The sequence below is a fragment of the Eucalyptus grandis genome, chromosome 4 (genome assembly GCF_016545825.1).
Source record: "Eucalyptus grandis isolate ANBG69807.140 chromosome 4, ASM1654582v1, whole genome shotgun sequence".
Lineage (NCBI taxonomy): Eukaryota > Viridiplantae > Streptophyta > Magnoliopsida > Myrtales > Myrtaceae > Eucalyptus > Eucalyptus grandis.
This window is the reverse complement of record NC_052615.1, coordinates 28,617,385-28,628,024: the sequence shown is the minus strand read 5'-3', so window position 1 is coordinate 28,628,024 and position 10,640 is coordinate 28,617,385. Positions and strand designations below refer to the sequence as shown.

At 41.4% G+C, this 10,640-nt stretch overlaps 1 protein-coding gene across 1 annotated transcript; it reads left to right on the top strand.

The window, feature by feature from the left end:
* Nucleotides 1-6,402: 6,402 nt before the first annotated feature.
* LOC104441658 (RING-H2 finger protein ATL20) lies at nt 6,403-9,832 on the top strand. Its single transcript, XM_010054828.3, has 2 exons — nt 6,403-7,254; nt 9,207-9,832. Exons 1-2 carry the CDS (start codon nt 6,510-6,512, stop codon nt 9,620-9,622), a joined length of 1,161 nt encoding a protein of 386 aa, XP_010053130.2. The 5' UTR covers nt 6,403-6,509; the 3' UTR covers nt 9,623-9,832.
* The last annotated feature ends 808 nt before the right edge of the window (nt 9,833-10,640 follow it).

Below are 10,640 nucleotides of genomic sequence, written 5' to 3'. Positions count from 1 at the left end.
CAATAGCCGAGTCACAAGAAATAGCATTAAGGAGATCTCAAAGAGAAAAGAGGTCGGCTATTTCTGATGACTATATGGTTTATCTACAAGAGTCGAAATTGACTTAGGAATTGGAAATGATCCAGATTCATTTTCCCAAGCCATGGAATGTGAAGATTCTAATGAATGGTTTAATGCCATGGAAGAAGAGTTAAAATCCATGCATCAAAATCAAGTTTGGGATATTGTTGAATTGCCTAAAGGATGTAAGAAGGTCGGGTGTAAATGGGTCTTTAAGACCAAGCGCGACTCAAAAGGCAATATTGAACGACATAAAGCCAGACTTGTTGCAAAGGGTTTTACTCGTAAAGAAGGCATTGACTATAAAGAGACATTTTCACCAGTCTCTAAGAAGGACTCACTTAGAATCATTATGGCTTTGGTGGCTCATTATGACTTGGAGTTACACCAAATGGATGTAAAAACCGCATTTCTTAATGGGAATTTAGAGGAAGAGGTTTATATGGACCAACCCGAAGGCTTTTCAGTTAAAGGAAAGGAACACATGGTATGTAAATTAAAGAAGTCAATATATGGACTTAAACAAGCTTCCCGACAATGGTATCTTAAGTTTAACGATACCATAACTTCATTTGGATTTAAGGAAAACACCGTTGATCGGTGTATATATATGAAGATTAGTGGGAGCAAGTTTATTTTTCTAGTTTCGTATGTTGATGATATTTTGCTTCTTCGCTAATGATCTTGGTTTGTTACATGAAACCAAGAAATTTTTCTCTAAGAATTTTGAAATGAAGGATATGGGAGAGGCAACATATGTGATAGGAATAGAAATATTCCGTGATAGATCACAAGGATTATTAGGATTGTCTCGAAAGTCTACATTGAGAAAATTTTAGAGAGATTTAATATGAGTAAATGTTCAGCAGAATAGTTCCAATTCGAAAGGTGATAAATTTAGCCTTATGCAATGTCCGAAAAGTGAATTGGAACGAGGACAAATGAATAATATTCCTTATGCATCTGTTGTGGGAAGCTTAATGTATGCACAAACTTGCACGCACTGGACATCGCTTTCTTTGTTGGAATCTTTGGGTAGGTATCAAAGTAATCGGAATGGATCATTGGAAAGCTGCAAAGAAAGTTCTTAGATACTTGCAAGGAACGAAGAATCATATGCTCACTTATAAAAGATCCGATCATCTCGAGGTGATTGGATATTCGATTCGTACTTAGCCGGATGTGCCGATACAAGAAAATCAACATTTGGTTACTTGTTTTCTTCCGGGCCGGAGGGGCAATTTCATGGAAGAGTGCGAAGCGATCGGCTTATTGCTGCATCCACTATGGAAGCTGAATTTGTGGCATGCTTTAAGGCCACAATTCATGGATTATGGCTGCGGAATTTTATTTCGGGACTTGTGATCGTCGACAGCATTGCCAAGCAAATGAAAATCTATTGTGATAACTCGCAGCAGTTTTCTTCTCTAAGAACGACAAGTATTCTAAGGGTGCTAAGCATATGGAGATCAAATACTTGTCTGTCAAAGAAGAAGTTCGAAACAAAGAGTGTTAATTGAGCACATTAGCACTAATCTTATGATAGCAGATCCCTTAACAAAAGGATTGCCGCCCAAAACATTTAATGAGCATGTTGAAAGGATGGGCATTATTGGACGTCATTAATGTTTGTATTATGATTGTATTAAGTTTATGTATTTGACACTTTGAGCTCACTTACATGTTTTTGATATTTCTGTTTTCTATTTAGTATACATTATGGAAATAGATGAATGTTAAATGGATAGTTTCTAAAGAAACATTATGGTTGGACTATTACTTGTACTTCTCATTTATGGATCATGTTAAGTAAAGTGCTATAGTTGTAGTACATAGAAGGGACTATGTCGATTAATGACATATAACCGCTATGACTCGCATTAGTTTTCTTTACTTAATTGTGATTATTATGTGATTGCCAATTTAATGAAATTTTATAGCATAATCTTATTGTGCACATTATAGTCTTCATTAAACCATGAAAGGAGAATCATATGGGCCAAGTGGGAGAATGTAAGAATTATTGTGGCCCATATTATGTGATTTATTATATGGTTTAATAAATGATTGAAATGCTATAAATAATATTTGGTTATGAGAAGGTACGACTCTAATAAAACGAAAGAGTATATTGTTTTGATGGAAGGCACCTTTTCAATGAACATATAAATAGAGTCCGGTCCTCTCTCCACCCACATACGAACAACAAAAATGAAAAGAACGTATTCTCTCCTCCATCAATTGAATACATTAAGGTTTAGTGGGTTAAGGGAGAGAAATCGGATTTCTTCTTTTGATCAAGTTCAAGCGTAGCGCTATGGATAAAGGTATGTCTTCATCTATTTGTGAGAATCATGAAGATCAAAGATCCTTGATTTGTTATGAATTTCCGCATCAGGTTTTATATGAATTAACTAACACAGCCAACATTGTTTGTGGTGGTTGTCGTGATGGCACGCCACACTCCCGATTTTATCATGAGTTTTTTGCTCTATTTATTCTATTTTGTCAAAAAGTGTCAACGAAATATCTTTCGAAATATGGATCGATATGTAGATCAACAAGAGACTATGAAGAGTCCTTTGTTCTTTGGATAAAAAATGCAAACTATGAGAATATTAAAAGTATCTTGACCGGAGACAATTATATCTAGCCATGTAGAGACACGAAAAAAATATAAAGATGAATAAGAAAAAATCGAACGATCGATGCTTTTTGATTAATTGATGGCGGTCCTTCCTACGAACTAAAATTGGAGTATTTATACTGACATACATGCTACAATTCAAGTACTCGTATATTCTGTCAGCTAAATCAATCTCCTAATCCACCGATTGCATTTGCCGACAAGTCTTTTCCATAGTGTGTGGATTTATCTTCACATGCGTTGCTCATCTGAAAAATATTCCATTTACCGAGAGTCTCTAGGTCGAAATCGAAAAACACATGCCACGACCCAGCTCACCCATGGGAAATTTGTTCAAGCATTGTGAAAAGTGAAAGTATATGTCTCTTTTCATCGGTCACATTCTTTTGAGAAAATTATAAAAAAAAAATTAAACTTATTGTACTTATGTAAATTCAATTATTAATCATTTAATTTGACCATCCTAAACTTTTTAGCAATTTATTAATTTAATCATTCCGACCAATTTCTACCAGAAATTGCTGACATGCTTTGATTAAAAAGAAGTACTTACTACATAATTTAAGGCAAGTTTGATAATCGCAAAAAATATGTATGAGCCCTTTTGATAGCCATAATTAGTATTGACTAAATAAATCCAACGAGTAAAAACCTCGCTCAGAAACAAAAATCAGTACACTTTCTTAAATAATACTCGTAGCATATTCTCTTCTATATTTTTCCCTTTTCATGATTCATATTAATATAATATTTTCCGGTTATACCAAGAATGCCAAATTTGGTATAATCATAGGCGTGGGAGCACATGGGCTTTTTGTCCAGAGCTGGACTCACAACCCTCATCGTCAATAAAGTAAGGGCTCATGGTAGGCCCTAACAACACAGATTTGTCCAGTTTTTTTTTTGGTCGGAATTTGTCCAGTTGAGTTGGTCCATAAAGTGCTACAGTTCCATGGGCCTTGATGGGCTCACAAACATACCTAACCGTAGTTGCTACCTTCCTGTGAACTGCATAGGCGAGTGACTTCGACTGAACGTCATGTGTCCCGCGTGCTGGAAGTCACCGAACGACTCCCAATTCACACAAAACACTTGTCAACACGAGGTCCACGATGGTCGATGGCATGACGCCTTGCATCGTCAAATCAACCAATTCCGTGTGAAGCTCGATGAAATCGACCTTTAAACATCAAATCGGTCCAGACGGGCTTCATGGGCCCAATAGGTTGATCCTTCTCATGTGGTTCTAAAAGCACCACGCGAAATAAATATCAACTAAGAACCTGATGTCGAAATTCCAAGAAGCATGGCCTGAAATTGGCATTGATTTTCCCATACATTGGAATCGCATCAGTGTCCTTGCTGTTTTTTTTTTTTTTTTTGTCCTATAATTGTACAATTGTTGCTGTTACTTTTTTTTTTTTTTGGTCGACCTTAAAAAAGTTGTATTTCATTTCAACTTAAGCAAAGAACATAGAACATGAACCCATCTGGGCTTCAGAATAAAGAAAATCAAAAAATTGTTGCTGTTGCTATTGCTGCTGTTACTTCTGTCGTTGTTTCCAAAGAAGCTCATCGCGGCTTATTGAATTGTAAGTTGACATCGATTTTCTATTTTTTTGTATTAAGTTTTCGATTCTGTCAATGGTAGGTGTATAGAAGGGCAAAATTTAGGTTTCAAGGTGCAATAAAAATATACTTCTTCCTAAAAAAATGCTTTCAGTGTACGTAAACATGAAAAAAAGTCAATGGAGCTTCAGCAATCGCGCTGAGTTCTAGTGTGCAATGATTGAAAGTTTGGAGATAAGTACCTATCTAACCTTCATTTTCCTCTTAATCTCCATCCTCGCTGTCTTGATGTTTCCTGGCGCTTCTCATCGCAAGTCTGAGAAGTCGACAAAGCATACGGTGTCCATCCCCCGTTCAAGCAAGAAGAAGCTTATCTCGAGGGCAGCAGCATCAGCAGCGAGGCGCTCCTGACGGCGGAGATGATATTTATGGAAGAAGACAGAGTGGGGAGAAGATGATGATGGTGATGACAGCGACGGGGCTCTCTGAAGGAAGACGATCATACGAGAGAAAAATTCCATTTCCCCATTTGAGAATTGGACCACACCGATTCCAAGATCAGATAGTCCAATTCCCAGTTCCCGAGTGAGAGCCAAATCATTCGGGAACCGATCACTCCTAGTCAATAAGCCTAATATTCCTCTATGAAAAGTCAATACTTGTCAAATATCTTTGGCATATTATTTTGGGTTTAATTGAGGATTTGATTGCCCGCCTTACCCCCTAGGTGGTGATGCTAGCATCGCTAGATTATCTATATTGACATTGATCAGTAAGTGAGGACTTATAGGATGTTGGCATTTAGGAGTGTGCCAGAATGATGGTTGGCCCAATATTTTCAACTTTTGGCATTTGATGGATATGTCGACCAATCCAGTTTGCAATTTGTTATTATCGTCTAGATTATTTTGACCAACGTTGTTTTCATTGTTAGAAGCAATAGAACTAGGATCATACTTCGATGCCAATGGATTGGCTTGGAATGTTGGTAGTTGATTGGATGATCTTGCGTCACCCACAGCATTGATGACTTTTCACTTGATTGCATTTGACATGTGACTCATGATGTGATTGACCATATCACTTTGTTGTTCTTTGAGCAATCTTCTCATGGCCAACATGATACTGGGATTTGATGCAACTTCCCTAAATGGTTCTTCACTGAGGTGCCTTGGAAGATCAACATCTTCTTGTCAGTTATCCTCTACCACTCTTTTGATGGTTGAGGACTCAAATGCACAACAACGTCATTACTAGTTCGTGGTAATAGATTATTGTTGCCCACAGCATCGTCAAATTGTTATCGAATTATGGTTTATGTCATTGTAATCTTCTCAAATCGACAAAAGTCCATCCCACCAAGTGTGCAAAAAAGATGTTTCGCTAACAAAGCACTTTTTGAAGTGTGGAGCTCTATGAAATTTGACAAAGGATGTGAAGATTCCTTAATTCTCATACAAGAAACGGATTGACGAGAGAGTTAAAAGAAATGAACATTAGAGACAATCGCAACCAGCCATATAAAAGAACACTAGAACGTAAAGAAAAAACGAAGACAAACATTGAACAATAGGTACTCATTAGTTGATTTGTGGTCCTTCAATCGAATTACAATCTTAATATTTGCAACTACTAACGACGATTAACAATGTTTATAAAGAAAGCAAATAATATCCAATGCGACTTACTATAACCATGACTATCGACTCCACTATTTGATGGTTATTCACTGCACTACTAACCGTCATTCGAGATTATCGACTCCATTGCTTGATGGTTATGTTGCCTCCACTTTCTTGGCGGTTGTTGTCGACCGAAGACTTGAACACTTTTTAGTATCAACACAAACTAATTGAGATTTCTTGAGAGCGAGAAGAGATTGGAAAACCCTACTTGTGATCTTCAGTTTGCGGATCAAATCTCGAAGAACTCGATCAACCACCCACGCGATATAGAAATCTGAAGACCTCATTTTCATAATCGGGGTGGCTGCGGCAAACAATTTCTTTATTTCGTAAGTCAATTTCACTACGTGTACCACTGCTGATAAGTAATACGGCGCCTACCAGGGCTCTTCGAGGATTGAATAATCAGATAATATGAAAGGTGTCGCTGCCCCATTTGTCGTCTCTTACTTAAGTCCTCTGATCGTCCCGCTGTCTCCTCACCAAACTCGGTTGCCGGGACGAAATCGACTTCGTCGTGCGTCCCATCATCTCCATCCCTCGCCACGATGCCACCTTCGCCTCGGCCCGGCCTCGCGATCGCCTCCTTGCTCGCTCTCCTCGCCCACCTCCTCCTCCTCCCCCATACTCCAGCCACCGCCGTCGAGGTCTGCGGCATCGTCTCCTGCCCCGGCTCCTCCGCTGCCGACCAGTTCCTGCCGCCCCCGTCGGTCCAATTCCCCTTCCGGCTCGACCGCCAGCGGCGGAGCCACCGCTGCGGCTACCCGGGCTTCGACCTCTCCTGCACCCCCGGCGGCGACACCCTCCTCCTCATCCCCGGCTCCGGCGAGTTCACCGTCAAGTCCATCACCTACTCCCCGACCCAGAGCATCACCCTCGCCGACCCGGACAGCTGCCTCCCGAGGCGCCTCCTCACAAACTTCTCCCTCGCGGGGTCCGTCTTCCGGCCCCTGGTCCCGCGGCAGTTCACCTTCCTGAACTGCTCCGATGGCACCGACTTGTCCCCGCTAGCGTCGGAGGGGGTTCGGGCCATGCCGGTCCCGTGCCTCAGCGGGAGCAGCTACACGGTGATGTCGGTGCCGACCAAGCTCTACGACAGGGATTCGTACCCCTGCGAGGTGATGGAGACGGTGACGGTGCCGCTGCCGTGGCAGTTCTGGGTGGACGTCGAGGCTGTCATAAGCTTGACGTGGGACGTCCCGAACTGCGGGTCGTGTCGGAACCGGGGCGGGCAGTGCGGCTACAAGAGCGATAACAGTACGGAGGTTGGTTGCAGCAATGCCGCACGAACCGGTCAGTTCCTGTTCCTGGTTTGATTTCTTGTGCTCTTTTGTTTACTTATTTATTTATTTATTTTTCAACTAGAAGGTTAGGGATCGCTAAAACTTTGACCGCCGTTAATTGTTTTTGATTAGGATTGCTTTTATTTGAATCATGTTGGTGGTTGAGATGATTCTCCCCTAGTTATAGGAAAATTTCACATAAGTTAAAATATTATAAGACTTACGTAAAATGACTCGAATACGATAACACGACATAAATTGTTAAGATTTGATATTATATGATTGATTTACAAAATTGATTCATAAAGCGAGATGTTGGACCTTTATGGAATTTTCGATATGCTTGCCGTGTTTAAAGCTCACTGGTAGCTTAACCGTCACTTATAGTCGATTTTATAAGTCACTTTTTGCATATGGATAATCTCTCATTTGTTTCCTATCAGTGAGGTGTTGGGGCTGTATGAGCACTCCATTAATCTCTATTAGCACCAACTACATGCATATGACATGTCATGCTCAAAAACACAATTCAATGCTCTAAATCTCGATAGAATATCAAGTAAAGTTATCAGAACATAAATTTTATATAAAAGCTAGATGTGTTGCGTGTTTGACAATCACAATATAATATTAAATAAGTTGTCTATTAAGCATGATTAAACTTTAGATCTAAATTTTAAATTGAGGCACTAAGCGACGTAGAGTTGATTGCTCTACTTGAACAGAACGCGGAGGACCAGTGGAAGAACCAGAAAGTCTAGGAACAGTCCCTTTTGGACGCACGGTGGGGGATCGAAATCAAAACATAACTTGCTCACTTTCTTTATTGGTATGCCGTGGCTAGGAGGGAATCGACGTTTTAGTAAAGTCAGAATAAGTGTACTGAAAAGACCCTCTCTCTCTCTCTCCCCCCTCCCCCGCCCCCGCCAACCCCCCTCTCTGTGTCTTTCTTTAATGGTTTGGCCGGCCGTCCAATCGCTTTCATCTTTCAATGTTCAAAAACGAGAAAAAGGAGCCTTGGTAATCTCTAATTTTGATCGAGCAACGCATCGTACTTACTGCCAAATGGGTCCTCGCGTGGCCCCCGACTTTACCGACAGATCATCACACGACGGGTGCGAAAATGCGGGGCGTCATCATTGCCGCGGCTTTTGCTCCTCCGTGGGAGCAAAAGTGGGGGGGAGCAAAAGAGGCCGGTGGCTTCTTCATGAATCGTTCTTCATCTTTTCTTCTAGATTGAATAATGCCAGTTTGAATTGAATTCGTACGTCTTCCGAGATGGGGTTTTAGTCATATCCACTTGCGAATTGACGCGACAGTCCCTCGTAGGTGGCAAGAGTGGAAACTCGGCTGCTCGATGGTGCGACTCAATAGTCAAACCTCTGCACTTAATGGAAAACTTCCTGCAAAATCCATTTTGACTCTCCCGATGTCGTTCACGAATGCATATTGCCTATGTTGGATCCGAGCAAGTCATTAAATTACATCATCTGAATTTTGAGACTTAAAATTTTAGGATGGTAGAGAAAAAAAAAAGATTAACACAAAAATTAGTGAAATTTAGGGAATGAGGTAGATACTCCGTCACTTCTTTGGAAGTGGCTATTATTAGGTAGGCAGATATTATAAGTTGATAATCTCCTACACCTAGAGTAATAAGGTGGGACGCAAAAGGAATTCTGCTGGGCTGGTCCATGTCTCGCATAGTGTATTTTAAGTGACTTGTCAGCCTAGCAAAGTAAAACTTTCTGCAAAATCAATTTTGATTTCTGCGACACTGTTCTTGAATGCATATTTTCTATGTGAGAGTGAAAGATGCAAGTGCTGCCACAGACGTTCGGACAAAGTGGGAGAACATGTCTCTTGTGTCCAAAGGGTTTGATGCTCTACGAATAAATCATGTTCTAGACTCAGATTTTATATCTTTTTATTTTTCTTTTTACCCTGAATTATTCTTTCCAGGTTTATCAAGAAGTGCCAAATATGGGGTCATCCTAGGAGTGGGAGTGCCTGGGCTCTTATGCCTTATTGGGCTGGCGTCTTTCGTCTTCGGTAAGAACAGGGCCCATGATCAGCCCGTGCAATCTGATGCGACCGACGTGTCCAACTTGATCGCCTCACGAAGTGCGGCTGTTTCGATGGGCCTAGACAGGCCCACGATAGAGTCTTACCCAAGAACCCAACTCGGTGAGAGCCGTCGCTTGCCCAAGCCCAACGACACCACGTGTCCGATCTGCCTGTGCGAGTACCAGCCCAAGGAGACGCTACGAACCATACCCGAATGCAATCACTACTTCCACGTTGACTGTATCGACGGGTGGCTCCGGCTGAACGCCACGTGTCCCTTGTGCAGGTACTCGCCCGAAGATCAGAGCTGATATCGTCTGGATTTCCTGATAGACCAGATGTCTCATTCTTTTTCGGAACCGTGATAATCTATACGAGATTCCATTCTAGAACGCGACAAGAGCAATACGTTCCTAAATTTATCATGTTTTGTCTTCGTCTTCATTGTTTGTACCATCAGGAACCATTAATTTTGTAATTTTGTGCTCAATACCATATTGTAAATACTTTACATTCTTTTGTGATAGAAGAAATTCGAGTGACGAACAAGAATGGCGCTATCCGAATTTGCCAGCTCTTTGTGGAAAGGACAATGGTTTTTGACCTCGTAGCATGTTTTACATCTGGATTCGTCTCATTTTTAAGTGAACAGACTTTGTGAGGTACATTGTTTGTCCAAATAAGACAAAAGGGTGAAGGTCTTTGAACAATTGGCCAATACTTTTTCACCAATGATCTTGCATACATTGTTAAAAGCTCCATGTCTCTATATCCACAGTGGTCGGGGGGACATAACTACGAAAAATAAACGTTCTCCATCTTCTCTTCACTGCAAACTCCTAACTAAATCATACAAAAGATGATCGGCAACTTGTGGATCCTCTTCTTTTTCTCCTCCTTCCTCCTCCATCTCGGATCGCCCAATCCCGACACATGCCCTGATGAATTTTGCCAACTGGGCGAACCGGTCATCCACTTCCCATTCCGTCTCAAGCAACGCCAACCCAACGAGCGCTGCGTGTACCCGGGGTTCGACCTCTCGTGAGATGGACTGGGACAGACGATCATAAACCTCCCCCCATCAGGTGAATTCGTAGTAGCTTCGATACTTTATGCCGAACAACTCATGTTCCTAAGAGACCCTGGCAATTGCCTCCCTAGACAATTTCCGAGTCTCTCCCTTTTGGATCCCCAGTGGACTGTCCAATCCTATAAGAACTTCACTTTCTTCGAATGTCCGCTGGATCGGTCAATCTTTCCCGGGTTCACCCCCGTCCCGTGCCTGAGCAATCGGAATCACACGATTGTGGCTATACTCACGGAGGACTT

Excerpts from the sequence above, each read along its gene's own strand:
- LOC104441658 (XM_010054828.3), top strand. The coding sequence starts at position 6,510 with ATGCCACCTTCGCCTCGGCCCGGCCTCGCGATCGCCTCCTTGCTCGCT. Across the intron at positions 7,255-9,206 it reads CAGCAATGCCGCACGAACCG|GTTTATCAAGAAGTGCCAAA; the intron begins GTCAGTTCCTGT and ends TATTCTTTCCAG.